Below are 16,831 nucleotides of genomic sequence, written 5' to 3'. Positions count from 1 at the left end.
AACCACCAGATAGGCCATTACTCAATACTTCAGAAGCATGAGGAAAACCCAACGCATCACGTAGGGCATCAAAATCAGATAACAAACTGATTTTGGTTTCACAAAGGAAAACTATTTGAGGACGATTTTGAGAGATGAGATCCTTCAAAGCCCTTGTTGTAGTATCGTTGCAGATCCCTCTACAATTCCAACTAAGCACATCCATATCCATGGCTGCAGATTTTGCTTTCTAGCAGACGAGAAAGTAAACCCTAGCAGAGCTCTGCTAGGTCAGTTTTTTTTTTTTGGGTATGAACAATATTGCAATTGAAAGCTCAAAATGAGCAAAGAAATACAAGAATAGTAGAGTGAAAACAAAGACAACAAAAACCACAAACATAAAAGAAAAGCATAGAAGCAGGCTGCAACAAATTAGTCCTAAGGATTGGGATGAAATCTCAAATAGACCTACATGGACATGAGATGCCATCATTCACCAGAAATCGATCATAGAGGTTGGAGTACCATTGGTCCAAATTTGTGTGCACGATCTATTTCTAGCTAGGTTGGCTGTGGCACCATCAGCAGCGTGGCTACCTTCTTTTGAATTCCAATCCCAATCCACACAAGAAAAAGAGTTTTTAAGTGATGTTACTTTATATGAGGGTGATGTTACTTGATGATCATTCTCAAATTTTCTTAATTTACATCATATGAACCATAACTAATTAGTATTATATGTTACTTTATATGAGGGTGATGTTACTTGATGATCATTCTCAAATTTTCTTAATTTACATCATATGAACCATAACTAATTAGTATTACCTGTCGACTCTAAGTCTCTAACTTAATCGTGTGGACAGCCACTTAATATTAATATATAAAACAAAATTTTGAATTATAATTTAACGAAGAAAAAAATTGTGTCGATGACGAGGTCAATTTTGAGATAATAATATCTATCATAAAATCAGAGGGAGACTGTAAAAAGACAAAAGGTTGCAAGCTGTTTTCAGTGTGTTTTGACGGTGCACATTACCCAATTCGCACATTACACTCTGGTGTCTCTAAATGAGTGGAGTCTTCTCCTTTGAGTGGGGCCCAGGTGACTCGAGTTTGTGGCGCTGTGGCGAGCCACGTCCACCTTGTCTCATGATTTTCTGTCTCTGTCGGTAATGCGCCTAAAAATAGCAAAGTCCCGCCCGCCCACCCACATATAGATCTTACTCCAGCCCCAAAATATCTTCTGTTGAAAGTCCTCCATATCACTCTCTCTCTCTCTCTCTCTCTCTCTTGAAGCATAGCGTATTCAAGTCCGAAAGGTAAGCCTGTGTTACAGATTTTCTGAATCTAAACTTGCTTCTGCTGTGTTGGTTGTACCTGTGTTGTTGCATATATGTATGACGTTGATGAGAGTGGGTTTGATTGATCTGGTTACGTAGGTACGTACGTGCAAGAATATGGATAATAATAACCAGCAAGAGGGTCATGAGCTTATATCCATGACGTACACATGGACTATCGACAACTTCTCTAAGCTCAAAACCCAGAAACACTACTCTGATGGCTTCGTCGTCGGGGATTTCAAATGGTATACATATATATGTGTCGCATGACATATTCTCGTATAATCAATTTTGTTGCTTTTGCTTTCAGGCTCGTTTGGTATTGGGGTTTTCATGGCAATTTTGTGCTTACTTTTATCGTTATGGGATCTCAGCGCCTTTGGTAAAACTTTCATTACCTGTGTTTGTTTTTTTTTAAATCTCTTCTTCAATCTCTGCTTCTTCAGTTGTGCTGTTTGTTGGCTGTTCTTCCGTCTCTCTCTCTGATTGTTTGATCATATAGGAATTATTGACTGATTAATTTATGTATGAATGGGACCAAGGGAGCTGATTTCAAATATTACCCTTCAGAATTTTTTTTTTTTTTTTGGGTTCGATTTCATTCAGTCAAAGTAGTTGAATGGAGATTGCTTGTTCTGTTTTGAATTGAATTTTAGGCATATATAGCTTGTTTCTTAATCTTGCTATGGGTACAGGTCCAAGTTGATGAATTTAATTAATTAAGGCATATCGTACATACAGGTTTGTGATTTCAACTATTGATTATGGCTTCCCTGCGTCTTGTTTCTCTCAGTGCTTGCAGTTTTGTGTTATTTTTCCCAGATTTTGTTGATTTATTCAATTACCAAAAATTGTTAACCACTTATAAAGAGATTTTGATAGGAATCTTGAATTGCATATAAGATGTAATATATACAATCTCAAGATAATACGGTAATTAGTAAATGGTGGTTTTGAATTGATCATGAGAATCTTGGAGTGGCGACTTCACGGAATATAGACTTTCTGCAATCATGTATGTGAAGAGAGAGATTTTTTTTATTTTATTTTTATTTTTTATCAATACATGAATAGAGTTTAATTAATAATTTCTTGTTATGATTTATATGATGTACGTGAACGCAGAGGGTTTTATTTTGTTCTTGTTCATGTCTAAAATCATAATTTTTAACATGAGAAATTCCTCGAGGGAATCTGAACTTTTTGAATTCATGGACATCCCCGTGCCAAGAGTTTGCTGAGGCAAGGTAAATCATCTTTGCTATGAGTAACAGAAATCTCTGTATTATATCTATTGTGGTTAATACACATGATTATTGTGTTTTTACATTCCATGTTACCAAACAGGTTGGCTTCGGTTTTATCTATAAATGCACTTTTAAAAAAGCAGTTTACCAAACGCTTAGAAGATTTATTTTACAGCAGATTATTTCATAGCTGAGTTTTTATTACAACAGATTGTTCACACACTTACTTGATTGGTTTTGATCAGGCGGATTGTGGTGTACCCAAAGGGGAGCAATGGGAAGCAATACTTGTCCATGTACTTGAATGTTGCAGATGCTTCAAAGTTACCATCAGGGTGGAGTAGATATGCCGAATTCACCTTGACTGTCGTTAATCAATTTAACAGCGACAAGTCGATAACAATAGGTATTTTTCTTCTTTACTTTACTCTCTTCATCTTGTTTGTCTATCTCACTTTTATGCTTGTGCCTTTTGTCTCTTATTCGATTGCAAACTGATTTCTTAATACAGTAGAATGATTCTACTTTAGATTGCAACTCAATGTCCGATTGCCTTTTCTTTACATAAAGCACTATGTTATTCTGCTGTTTATCTCAGTGAATCTTATAAGTCAACCAAACACTATCTGGTTTGTTAAGTTTTGTAACACTCTTCTTTCGAGGACTTTTACTTGCTGATTGAAGGTTCACTTACTCTATAATTATAGAATATATGCACTGAAATTTGTTCTAATCAAGCAACTTATTTGAGTCTTCCAAGCATACCAGACCCTTTATTATGTTTTTGTATTACTGCTTGATGAGCTGTTCATTTGCTTTCGATGTTTTTTGATCCTTCATCTTGATTTACAGACACTCAGCATCAATTCAGTGCAAAAAAAAGTGATTGGGGCTTTACATCATTCATGCCTCTAAGTGAGCTTTTTGACCAGAATGAAGGGTATATCGTGGATGACATATGTATTGTTGAAGCTGAGGTTGCAGTCAGTAAAGCTGACATTAAGGTCCTAAAAGACCAAGAAACTGCGTTTCTTGAGCAGGAACTTCAGAGCCAGTCTTCAGATGTGGATTCTGTGAAATATTCAGAATCTTCAACAGCACATACATCACTTTGTTATGAACAGATGCTTGCTTTTCAGGATGCACTAAATTCTGACCCTGTTCAAACAAATGTTGATTCTGTGCATGTTCCACCCTTGAAAATAGAACCAAGATCTGATCAAGTGCTTCCTTATCAGGAGACTGATAGCCCAGTTGGCCCTCCCATAGTCGAGGAAAGCGATGAAGCTCCCTCCACCCCAGTTAGCGAGCTCATTAATTTCAGGGGATTAGGAAAAATAGATAAAGCTTTTGTTCCACTGCTGGAAGAAGTCTGTTTGTGGCATCCTTCGTTGATTAGCTGCCAAAGGAAAAGAAGTCGCATGTTTAGTGAATGGGCATTCACAGCTTTGGGTCGACTTTTGCATTTTCTGAACACTACAAAGGTTAAGGATATGATGGAGGATACATGTGAACATGATCCATGTGAGCATCTTCAAGTTTTGTGGGAGGAGGTTGAGACCTTCAGATTTGACTTGAGTTGGCTGGAGCCTTTTGTTCAATCAGCTTTGGGAATGAAGAAGTTTGGGGAGAAGGAAGGAGTGTTGAACAAACTCAGAGAGGATGTTGATGCTCTGGAGACTGAAATGAAGAGGTTAAGGGAGAGGCTATCTGTTGCTGAGGTAGATCACGCGTTTGCAATAAGAGACCTGGCAAATGGAGAGGAAAGCTTTGGTGAGGCAAATATGAACAGCAAGCTCGGTTATGGGAGGCATTAGCCTCGCTGCAGAATTCTTTCTTTGATATGCAGAGATTTGCATTGTGTGCAATATATCTAAAGATATGTAATTCAGTTTTCCAAATGTAAATCTATGTATCCCCCTGTGGCTTACGCTCGATACATGAGAATAATGGAGACTGGTTTAGCTTGTAATCCATATTTGAAACCATTGAACAGATCACAATTTCCATTCTAGACCAAACTTCTCCTTCAAAGCAGCGACAGGCATGAGAAGTTTTTACCCTTTTAATTTGTGTTTAGGGGAATTGGATCACTAATTGTTACCCAGGACTTGTGTCCAATGACACTGTATAAGTGCCATTTTCTTACAAATTCAGCTACGTAAGTTTGCTGTTCTGTTTACAAATGCATTATGTACAGATTGGGGAGTAGGCAATGCTGAATTGAACAGACTTGTTAAAGACGTGGTCTAAAATTGAACTGATTGACAAAGAACTGCCTGGCAGGTACAAGCTTAGCTGTATGATGGTACCCGTAGTGTTTATAGGGCATTTCCGTGACTTTCTATTAGGACGAAGACTATTGTTGATTGTGTACAAATTCAGTGGTATGTCAATTTGTAGTTCCCACTGATATTGTGGATAAGAATGAGAATTTTGGACGTAGAAATCCACTCAGCTAGACAGCTACTATCATTTAGGAAAAAGAAAAATGTAGTAAAAGCTGACTTGCTTCAAACTAGTACTGGTAGTGCATCTTGGTGTGTGGCTGCAATAGTTAAGCACCAACACTAGTAAGCAGCACCTATGTTAATTTTGTACTAACGTCTCTGTTCTAACTCTGTTTTCCTCTGTTATGTTCCATTATATATATTGATCTTCTTTATTAATTGTAAAACTTGAAGGAAAACAACATGCAGTAAAAGTTGATATGTTTTGTTAAATACTGCAACAAGAAAGTTCCAGTAAAGGGACTAGTACTAATAGTGCATATTTTTTGTCAGCAACACTGTTTCGATGTATAGTTACCACCTTACAATAATCAAGCACCAAGGTCCAAGGCCAGTAAGCAGCACCACTATTAGTGTTCTCTGTTTTCCTCTATTTTGTTCAATCATATATGTTGATTTTTCCAACAAGAGAAATGTAATATGCATTTCAGTAATTACACGCCAAGACAAAGAACTTAATCTATACTTTGATTTTTCCAAGCATCTCGTACAACCTTAACATGGTGTGTTCTAATTTCCAGGAAATAAGATATGACAAGCAAATCAATTTGATGTATTTTTATGCCTTCTAGTTAAAAAATTATGATAAACTTGATCACTTGCACTTTATCACATGATTAATCCTACTAGGGAGACGGTTTCGAAGAACAATGCTTGAAATAGTTTGATAAAAAATTGTCTGTTCTAAAAAAAAAAAAATGGTGATTTCAGATATATGGAAGCGAGTATTGTTTGTTTGAATTCCAAATGTCTTCAAGTCATGGAAGTAATTAACACGTCGTGATTGATTTGTTAGGACTTGGTTCTAATAGTTCGTTAGAATTTGGTCACTAAATTTGGAGTGAAAATTTGGTGCATTACCCTCAGTCTTCTATCCAAGAAGCTGGACAATATTCCTCCCCATGCAGTAATAACTAATAACCCTTGATAGTTTCTGAAGTGGGAAGGTGTAGAAATTCAGTCTCAACTTGCTTGATGCAATGTGTTATCCCTCTAAACCTGAATGTTGTTTACGAAAGGAAATTTTTTCTGTTTCTGGATCCACTATTTAGTGTCTTGCTAAAAAATAGCTTCATCAAAATACCCAGATGGCTCAAACAAAAAAAAAACTAAAACTCTCACAATCATCCAACAGTCTCCTATTTCATCACCGAATTTCCTGGATCAGAATAATGGCTCTCGAAATGATCTTGCATCTGGTCACCTTCCCTACCACGATATTTGATTGTTGGGATCCCGGATGATGACGGATCACGATCTTCTTCAAATTCGGAGCATTCTCGAGAATGTACTTTGCAAACTCAATTTCATTAGACCCGCTGGAGAGGTCTATGCTCACATCCTTCAGCTGGTAAATGAAAGTGAGGTTTTGCAATTTCCAGTATCCCATATCAAATCCAGATGAAGACTGCAACTGCAACGTGGTAACAACAAAGTCAATTTCTAGAATAAAGATATCACAACTTAGTGAAATGGACAACTTCATTTATTTATAATGACCTGATTGAAGAAATCAACAGGAAATATATAGGATTGAGGGAGACTGAGAGGCAAATCAGATTTTGACTTACTGTAGATTTAGGGTCCGATCTAAATGGTTTAGAAGTACTTATCACCAAGCTATTCAGATAACCAGTTCTTCTGAGAACAGATGCCGTTATTGGAACTATGTCATTACTGAAGCTCGGAAGTACAATAACCAGGCGAAGAATGTCTAATGGTGCTTGCATGGAACATTCTTTGAACATAGCCTGCAATTTTTCAAACAAAAATAATAGATTATCTCAGTATCCAATTTAATATATCAAATTACACATGTAAAAGCGAAACAAAACTCACTCTACACCTTAAAGCTAGACTATAAGTTGCACCTCCCAAAAAAGAATGTACATTACAACAAAAATAAAGTTCTACATAAATATATATAGCATTTCCAACAGTTGGGTTTCACCAATATGCACACATCAATGTCATCACCATTATTAGCAAAATTTTCAGAAGCCATAACATAAATATAAGGTATAATATCCTTTTGAAAGATTCAACATGTACAGTAATATATTTTTAGTGAAAGTTAAACCTTCATGGTGTTCTCATTTAGACCAAGAACTTTAGTCCTGCATATACTGGAAAAGACCCCAGACAAATTGTGATCTACCGTAGGCTGAAGAAAAATGAGAGTGCTTTGCAAATTAGGTAACTTCCCCAAATTTTGGCTATTCAAGACCTTGCCCACCCATGTCAAAGCTTCCAGATTTGGAGCACAAATATTTAATGAGCAGTTCCCAGGTGAAGAACAAAATTTCCAGTTTATGTCAATAAAAATAAGTTTCTGACCGGAGATATTAAGCTCGACCAGGTCCATACCAACAGACTTAAATATTTCCAATGACGAGCTTTGAATGGTCATATTTTTAATCCCTTTAACTTGAATAAGATGTAATTCCTTGATGCATTTGCAGCTAGAGGAGATCCACTTGCAAAACCTTTCATCTACTATTCTAACAGAAGTCAACTGCAGGTAATGGAGATTGCAGGACAGAGATACTGGTGGTGCTTCAAGAGTCATCTCATTCCAGCATTTTAATACTAGAGACTTGAAAGATTGTGACTGATATAGGCAAGACGGCAACACAAACGTGAATCCACCACATGCAGTGAAATTAAGGTTAAGCTCTTCAACATTACACCTTACTGCGTTATGAATCCATGAGATTATTCGATATTTCTCCTCCACCTCCTCAATGCCTTTATTTACTCCGCGTGTGAAGAAAGTCCAATTAATGTAAAAGCGTTGCATCTTGTTGATGTCATAATTTGGTTCGACAAATACTTTTGACTTTTCAACCCATTCCACGTGGTACGCGTTGAAATGTCAAAGAGTCCACGTAGGACTCTGACCTTTCAACGCACTTAAACTTTTCATCAAGAAAGAAAAGATAACTCTAAAATGGAAATAATCATGACTAGTGAGATGCCTCACTTTCATACTCCAAGTCTTCAACCTTGGATCTCCACCTCTTAAGTCTTGGACTGTCACCATGTAATTGACTCACCATCTTGGATGGCAAGGCAAAAACATATCATGACCTCACTACTAGAGAGGCATAATCCAAAGCCTCAACCCCCAAGACCAAGAGTTCGGCCCCCAAGCTTAGAAGCCACGACCTCCAAGGCTAAGGCCTCGACTACCAGGATCACTCTTAGACAAAGTGATTGCAAAGGAGACATAGTTAGCGGAAATCAAGGGCCAACTCTTACCTATTAGGCCAGGTATCACGCTCTGATGATAGGTATGGTCAGAGGGCATGGTCCAAAAGTGACGTGAGAGGAAGAGACCACATAGTTGTGACATCTGTCACTAACTCTGTCAGATGGAGTGTCAGGAAGCAGAAATCATGGGGCTGACACCCTGATTTTCGGGAAGAACCCATGCCTTCCCTCAACATCTCAACTACTCCTTCTCCTATAAATATCAATCCTTCACGAGCAGAAAGGGGGACTTCGACTTTCTCTTCTCTCCGAAAGCTATGCCAAAATGCATAGTCCTTTCCATAGAGCTCCGCCAACTCGAGGTGGTGGAAGCCCAACACGAGGTGGTGGAAGCCCAACACGAGGTGAAGGAAGTCCGAGACGAGACTATCAGCTTCACCCAACAAGGATCTTGGAAGCCCAACACGAGGTGGAGGAAGCCCGACGTGAGGCCATCAATTCCACCCAAGAAAGGAGCGTGGAAGCCCAACATTAGGTGGAGGAAGCCCAACACCAGGTGAAGGAAGTCCGAGACGAGACTATCAGTTTCACCAAACAAGGTAGCTTGGAGGCCCAGGATCAGATGAAGGAAGCCCGAGGCCATACCTTCAGTCACAAGAGGTGAACGACCAAGGCTAGGCACAGGACTACCAGGGCATACCTTCAGTCACAAGTGGACGATCAGGGCTACTCATGTAGCCAAACTAATCGAAGGAAAAGATAGGCCCACTTGAAGAAAACAACCCCACCACTTTACACTTGGATTTCAACGGAACCTCCGTTGACTCGTTGATGCCGAAATTGGCACCAACAAATGGCGCCGTCTGTGGGAACCTTGAACGCTTGGCGCGTGTTCATTGGTTTAGTTAAGAAGGAAGCGTGTAGTATGCCGGAAAGACCTTCGATGTCTAGAGCATTACCTACAACTACGAATGAAAGATGAAACAGTGACAAATTGGGCAAGGGTGGACATCCACCTATGAGGAGGAGCACAAGGTCGAGTATACTATGCTTGCAAGGAATAGAGGAGAAGTCCACCAACCATTGCCACTACAGACCTCGGCTTCCACCTTCTACACCAATCGTAGGCTGGACACTCAATGTTCATATCTACAAATCTTTGTCCACATGTCTCTATTTAATGGAGGATAGCCCACTCTTGAACATGATGTTGTCATATGTGTACTCCCCCAACATGCCACTGATGAGGAGACCAAGGGTGACCAACGTCGCAAAGACAAACACTTTGATGGTTTGGCGAACACAAGGCAACCATCACCACCCAAGGCTGATGAACACAATTGATCCTCACATCACCTATGCTAATCATTATTATCACTGGATGGTGATGAGCGGATTATCATCGTTGGAGCGCCATCACAAGAATTCAAGCCGGGAACTGATGATCAGACAAAGTCTGTAGATTTGATGAATGGTATAGTCAGGAGATTCACACAAAGATCATGCACGCTACCTAACACAGAGAATCTTTCTACTAGAAATCCAGCAACGACCCTACCTTCAACATCCAGGTCATTAGATGATAGCTCACAAGGACGCGTAGGAACCTCCGATGCATAGTCAATGACGAGCAACTTCAATTCTCGTGACATTGTGCGACCACCACTCGATGAAGTAGCAACCTTGGATCGAACTAAGAGGCCTTGAACCTCCAACGCCTGGCAGCCCAGGACACTGGCGTAATAGGAGAGAGTTGTAAAAGCTTTGGGGTCGCTAGGAAGAGTGAAAAAGTTATCGCCAAATGCCTGACGACAAGACCACTTGTCCATCAAAGACGAAGGACTCAAATCCACTCATGCTAGAAGTCATTCACCGTTGTTGTCATAAGAAATATTGAGATGCATGATAGGCGACATCTTGCTATCCACAATCCACTACTCTGATTGACGTTGGTATTCAACAAGCTTGGAGCTCCATCACCAATCGCCACCGTCATACGAAGGTGGGAGAAACTTTAGCTCACAGTTGTAACATGTAGCTAAAGGATGCACATGACCAATGCTTCATCAATGCTGATACGCTTGAACCACGATGCTCGCATGCCACGGAGATTCAATTGACTCTTAAGAACAGACGTGATTTGGCCTTACCCTCCACCTTCATTGGCAACTCAGCATCCACCGACTGATCATGTTTCAATGCTCAGATAATCTTGAAATTTGGAGTTGCTGGAGTACCGCCGCCATGAGTCGAATTCATAGATGGGTTTACGAGTCTTGCATGCACGGTGACAATACCCATTCACCAATATGGTGAAAAATCAGTAGCTAGGAGAGCTAACCCCAGAAGAAGAAAGAGCTTTCAACCCACCATCTTATTGCCCTTAGACCTGTACTCCCACCAAAAAGGTCTCGACGTGCCACTACTCCACCCTTTTTGTTGCCAAAGGCCTGCATCAAGAAAATGCCTACATGGAGACACCGTCCGGAATAAGTCACATTCAAAGGAGCGAGCTACACCTCAAATGGTACACCCTACTCTAAATTACTTATTTGTCATATCATAAAGTATGATCACATGCACCATTATATCCTCTTTAAAGATTTCCTTGATATGCCAAGAGTGATGAATCTTTGAACACCAATAGGAATATGTTAGCCCTAGAGAGCCAGGGGCTCAATTCTATTATGTATTGACTTTTACATCTTATATGGCATTCTATGTATCTACTATATGTGTCTCTATACTATTTGCATGCTATAAATCATGTTGAGATCGGAATTTGCACAAACGAATTAGCTTGAAAATATATCCATCTATTCAACAATTCGGCAAAGACCCCCGTGCTAAGCATATGACTAATTAACTCTGGTTACATCAGCTCATTACTGATGAACCTGTGTCAATGCCCAGACGCGGACCAAGTGGGGTACCAGTTCCACAAATCTATCTATATATAAACTCCCAGAAGTTTATTGGAACACAAAGGTATAGCTATCTCAATAGAAGTCCATCTAAGATAAATATAGTAGTAGTTTGTATAATAGACATCCTTGGTATTCCAACACCCCAAGGATTTGAGCCACAGGATGAAAGAGTCTTGCTAGCCGAGACCAATTCACAGACTGCCCTCGAGGTCCAGCTCACTTGAGTCACAGGTGAGCAAGTCTTAACAACTGAGACTAACACACATAGTGCACTCGAGGTCCAACTCACTTGAGTCGCCAGGTGAGAGAGTCTTAATGGCCGAAACTCGCAACGAACACTTGAGGTTGGTCGACTCTCAACCGCCACGACCACCAGTTGTGAGACTTTTAGACTGAACAATAGTTAGAGGTCTTTCACTCCCTTATAAATTATGCTAATAGTTTATTTATGGCAAAAGTAGGGACAATGCACTTATGTGCTAAATTAGAGCCAATAGTTAAAGCTCAAAGGGAAACAAAAGGAAGTCATTTAACCTATCCTCACCCTTGTCAAGGATGTTACCCTTCTCTCTATTGGAGATCAGTCACAATGAGTTCAGTCTCCTACCGTGGACCTTCGACATTCAAGGTTATCATCATCCCTAGTCGGGGATGTCGTCTTCATCCATATAGGACCTCCGTAGTTCGACCTTCAAACTACCATAGTGATGGCCTATCACATATAGAAACTCACCCCCACACAACGAGGTTAACTTTTTTTACATCCACTCTTGGTCTTTCATTAAGAACCACCTACTCAAGCCTAGATTCACCAAATTCTCCCTCATATTGAGTTCCCTACCCAACATAAGCCTTGCTTGGCCAGGGAACTGGGGGCTTGTTGATGTCATAATTTGGTTCGACAAATACTTTTGACTTTTCAACCCATTCCACGTGGTACGCGTTGAAATGTCAAAGAGTCCACGTAGGACTCTGACCTTTCAACGCACTTAAACTTTTCATCAAGAAAGAAAAGATAACTCTAAAATGGAAATAATCATGACTAGTGAGATGCCTCACTTTCATACTCCAAGTCTTCAACCTTGGATCTCCACCTCTTAAGTCTTGGACTGTCACCATGTAATTGACTCACCATCTTGGATGGCAAGGCAAAAACATATCATGACCTCACTACTAGAGAGGCATAATCCAAAGCCTCAACCCCCAAGACCAAGAGTTCGGCCCCCAAGCTTAGAAGCCACGACCTCCAAGGCTAAGGCCTCGACTACCAGGATCACTCTTAGACAAAGTGATTGCAAAGGAGACATAGTTAGCGGAAATCAAGGGCCAACTCTTACCTATTAGGCCAGGTATCACGCTCTGATGATAGGTATGGTCAGAGGGCATGGTCCAAAAGTGACGTGAGAGGAAGAGACCACATAGTTGTGACATCTGTCACTAACTCTGTCAGATGGAGTGTCAGGAAGCAGAAATCATGGGGCTGACACCCTGATTTTCGGGAAGAACCCATGCCTTCCCTCAACATCTCAACTACTCCTTCTCCTATAAATATCAATCCTTCACGAGCAGAAAGGGGGACTTCGACTTTCTCTTCTCTCCGAAAGCTATGCCAAAATGCATAGTCCTTTCCATAGAGCTCCGCCAACTCGAGGTGGTGGAAGCCCAACACGAGGTGGTGGAAGCCCAACACGAGGTGAAGGAAGTCCGAGACGAGACTATCAGCTTCACCCAACAAGGATCTTGGAAGCCCAACACGAGGTGGAGGAAGCCCGACGTGAGGCCATCAATTCCACCCAAGAAAGGAGCGTGGAAGCCCAACATTAGGTGGAGGAAGCCCAACACCAGGTGAAGGAAGTCCGAGACGAGACTATCAGTTTCACCAAACAAGGTAGCTTGGAGGCCCAGGATCAGATGAAGGAAGCCCGAGGCCATACCTTCAGTCACAAGAGGTGAACGACCAAGGCTAGGCACAGGACTACCAGGGCATACCTTCAGTCACAAGTGGACGATCAGGGCTACTCATGTAGCCAAACTAATCGAAGGAAAAGATAGGCCCACTTGAAGAAAACAACCCCACCACTTTACACTTGGATTTCAACGGAACCTCCGTTGACTCGTTGATGCCGAAATTGGCACCAACACATCTTATTAACACCACGCTGAAACATGTACCTATCCCAGAAACACATCAGCGCTGGTAAATAGCGGTTGGTTTTTAGATAACAACTTGCATCAAGATTCACTGATGGAACTGAGAGATAAAATTCTCTGCATCTTTTGGACACAGCACCTACAGAAGCGAGATCTCTGACACCGAGGAAGGAAAGAATATGATGAGCAACTTCGTCCGGAAGATTACTAAATCTGTCTGACCATAACTTCTTGCACAGCATCATTGATAAGGGCTTACAGTTTTATTGCTCAGCTACAACATTAAAAATAGTAACATCAAATTAAACTTGATCATACTTAGGGTAGTCATAAAAGAAACAATGAACAAGTATTTTGCATTTATAAAGCAATCGAACCCAGGTATTCATGCATAGAAATAGAGGTTGTTGATCACACAGAGCCATGGCTCTAACAAGAAAAAGAACAACAAGTTGGAATCAAGAACCAAACTCTCTCTCTATATCTAAACCTCAACAACGGAATTAAGATTCTTCTGCATTAGGGAACCCGTTATCTAAATCAAGGACAACAGTGATTAGGGTTTTGGGGTTAGAATTATACCTCAAAGATGGAGACGATGGCCGACAGCTAGAGATGAGTCGCAAGCTCAGTGAGTGAACCTTGAAATATATATAGGGAAGACCAAGCGGCTGAGGAAGATTAAAGCAATTTCTTCACGGGTTTTCAGACCAACGTACCCCATTGGCAGGCACTTCCGGTAAGGTATTCCACCGGTACATCTACAGGAGGTTGTTTTTTATTTTTTTTATTTTTTACTAAATTAATAACTCATATGCAGAAACTAGCCTAGTATGAGTCGAACTCGTGCTTTCCACTCACAAAGAGAAGACAAAAACCAAAATTTGATTTTCTTTTAATGCCTAATTAAACTTTTCAAAAAAAAAAAAAATATAATAATAATAAAAAAAATGTTTAGTTAATTCGCCATAATTTACTTTTGGGTTTTCTATCGGATACTTATAGACTCCTATTGATTTTTTAAAACCATTGATTTTAGCAACAGACATTTTATTGATTCATGGAAATCTATATACTTTATTATGAATGACTTTTATAGATTTCATAGCACGTACAAAAATAAAAACAAAAAACAAAACCAATGCACCCCAAACGCAAAACAAGATAATAACTCGTTGTCTCTTCAATAGTCTCTTCTAGTAGATATTGACTTAAATAGTCAAATGAATTATTATTATTCTATCTCGATAGTTTGTTCTCATTCCTAATCTCCCCATTAACATAAAGATACAATATAGATCAATAGATGTTTATGGTTACTTTGTTTTCACCGATTAACATATATATATATATATATATATATATATCATAACAATATTGGTCAATCTCTTGATCTATAATCAATCAATTGAAATTCAATTGTTCAAGTTTTCTTTGAACCATAATATAAATTTAAATTGATGAGAATAATTATTAAAATTCAGTATTTCATAGCAACACTATTCAAGATTTTAGGGTTTCATAAATCATTTTTTTTTACTATTGTTGGATATAGAGGCATGCTGCGAATTGTCAATAATGATCATATTGGCTTTCTTTTGAACTTGTTTCCACACGCGCACCATTGCAGGTTCAGACTTGTCTTTAGCATCCAGAGAATCAACAAAAGTAGGTTATACCTCAGTAAGAACATTATCCTCACCTTCAACAAATGTCTCAAGTAAAGCGAACCTTGAACCAAATTGCATAGGGGCACTATTAGCAGGAATCTTGCTAGAGTTGACTTTCTTGTTTATGTAAGACATGAGCATCCATGGTTCGTGGCCAGTTCGAGGTACTTTCACATCCTGATAAGGAATTTCCATGTCATTACGCTGATGGTTGGTTTTGATAGGCAATGCAGTTTTCGTAGGATGCTGAGTAGAGTTAATTGCAGTAGAATCTGGTGATGTAGGAGTTTTAGAATTCATATGAGTTTCAGCATCAGGAACAGGCTTAGAAGGAACAGAATGAGGCCAATTAGCTTTGGCATGTCCATAGCAACCACAATTAAAACGAAATAGCGATATTCCCTCATAAACAATTCCATAGGCAACTCCTTCAATCTCCACAAAAGGTTTCAAAGGTGCCTGTAGATCAATTTCAACACAAATTCTGGCAAACTTCCCTCGAGCTTGAGCTAAAGTTAACCTATCAATTTTGATGACAGTTCCTAGAATTTTCCCCACCACCTTGAGTGTGTAATCCTTGAAGTATCTAACAAGTATATCTAGAATTCTCACCCATACAGCCATATTGTTTATTTTTTTCATTTTTGGGATCAAATTCAGGACGCCATTTTTGGACAACCAAGGTCTATCCAGCCAGATTCCAAGGACCTCCACATAAGGCAACATTAAGATTAGATTCCATTGGAAGATCAGCTAAAGATATTTTAATAAGATTTGATCAAGCTGAAAACAGCTTTATTTCTTTTCGAAATCATATCCGAAAAGTTTGATAAGATGCGACCATGAAGAAAGTTTGATAAGATGCGACCATGGAAAAAGTTTGATAAGATGTGACCATGCCAAAAATTACTTTATATCAATTTCGAAATTTCACAGACGAATCACATGAAACAGGTGGCCTCGAAGTCATATCCGAGAATTTAAAAATATTCCATTAATATAACCTATGCCACATATATAAAATCGTATAAGAAATAATATTGCTTGTGAAGCAATACATGGAAATTTATCATAAAAATGGTTTCAATTATTATAAGTAAAAATCTAATAAAAATAAGAATATATATATATATATATATATATAATATATATATATACAGCCCTTGTTGGCTGCGGATGTCCTTTCCTAAGCTAAGGAACGGATTTCCAGTTTTGACCCAATTTTCGATCACATTTTCACATCTTAACCGTTCAGTTTTTAGGTATATATGAGTAGATCACTTAGGCAAATTTTCAGCCAAATTGAGGATCGTTAAGACATCCAAAACTACAATTTACCATTATAAACACGAACGGTTCCGGTTCGACAAATTAGGTTCGTTCATGTAAATTGCAGATTTGGATACCTTAACGATCATCAATTTGGCTGAAAATTTGCAGAAGTGATCTACTCATATATACCTAAAAACTGAACAATTAAGATGTGAAAATATGATCAAAAAATAGGTCAAACATGGAAATCCGTACCTTTTTCTTAGGTACGAATATCCACACCTGAGCAAAGTTGTATATGTTATATATATCTAAAATTTTAAAATATATTTTAGAGCTATAATTTAGTCTTGACAGATTGAAAACGGTTAATGTCACATCAATAAATAATAAAAAATTCAGAGCTATTTTTACCTTTTCGATTAGAAATGACCTTAGAAACTTGAAAGCGTTGAGAAGCCAGCGTGGCACTTGGAGGGGAGTCGATAAGAAATCCCATTTTATCCCATCTCC

General features: G+C 39.1%; 2 protein-coding genes across 6 annotated transcripts; one reads left to right on the top strand and one right to left on the bottom strand.

Moving 5' to 3' along the window:
- The first annotated feature begins 1,182 nt into the window (after positions 1–1,182).
- Positions 1,183–4,609, top strand: LOC112184839 (MATH domain and coiled-coil domain-containing protein At3g58270). 5 transcript variants are annotated; one of them, XM_024323077.2, is made up of 4 exons: positions 1,183–1,304; positions 1,425–1,573; positions 2,821–2,981; positions 3,428–4,609. In XM_024323077.2, the coding sequence occupies exons 2-4, from the start codon at positions 1,443–1,445 to the stop codon at positions 4,390–4,392; spliced, it is 1,257 nt and encodes a 418-aa protein (XP_024178845.1). In that variant the 5' UTR covers positions 1,183–1,304; positions 1,425–1,442; the 3' UTR covers positions 4,393–4,609. The 5 variants fall into 5 exon arrangements, with proteins under 5 accessions (XP_024178845.1, XP_040371505.1, XP_040371507.1 ...); XM_040515571.1 differs by having other exon boundaries at positions 1,235–1,307; positions 1,421–1,573; XM_040515573.1 differs by lacking the exon at positions 1,183–1,304 and having other exon boundaries at positions 1,406–1,573.
- A 1,453-nt stretch (positions 4,610–6,062) lies between these two features.
- LOC121051925 lies at positions 6,063–6,954 on the bottom strand. The gene is made up of 3 exons (XM_040515550.1): positions 6,932–6,954; positions 6,657–6,836; positions 6,063–6,499 (listed from the first exon to the last, which is right to left on the bottom strand). The coding sequence occupies exons 2-3, from the start codon at positions 6,831–6,833 to the stop codon at positions 6,233–6,235; spliced, it is 444 nt and encodes a 147-aa protein (XP_040371484.1). The 5' UTR covers positions 6,834–6,836; positions 6,932–6,954; the 3' UTR covers positions 6,063–6,232.
- Between the last annotated feature and the right edge of the window lie 9,877 nt (positions 6,955–16,831).

The sequence above is a fragment of the Rosa chinensis genome, chromosome 1, assembly GCF_002994745.2.
Source record: "Rosa chinensis cultivar Old Blush chromosome 1, RchiOBHm-V2, whole genome shotgun sequence".
Taxonomy (NCBI): Eukaryota; Viridiplantae; Streptophyta; class Magnoliopsida; order Rosales; family Rosaceae; genus Rosa; species Rosa chinensis.
This window is presented reverse-complemented; position numbering and strand designations above follow the sequence as displayed.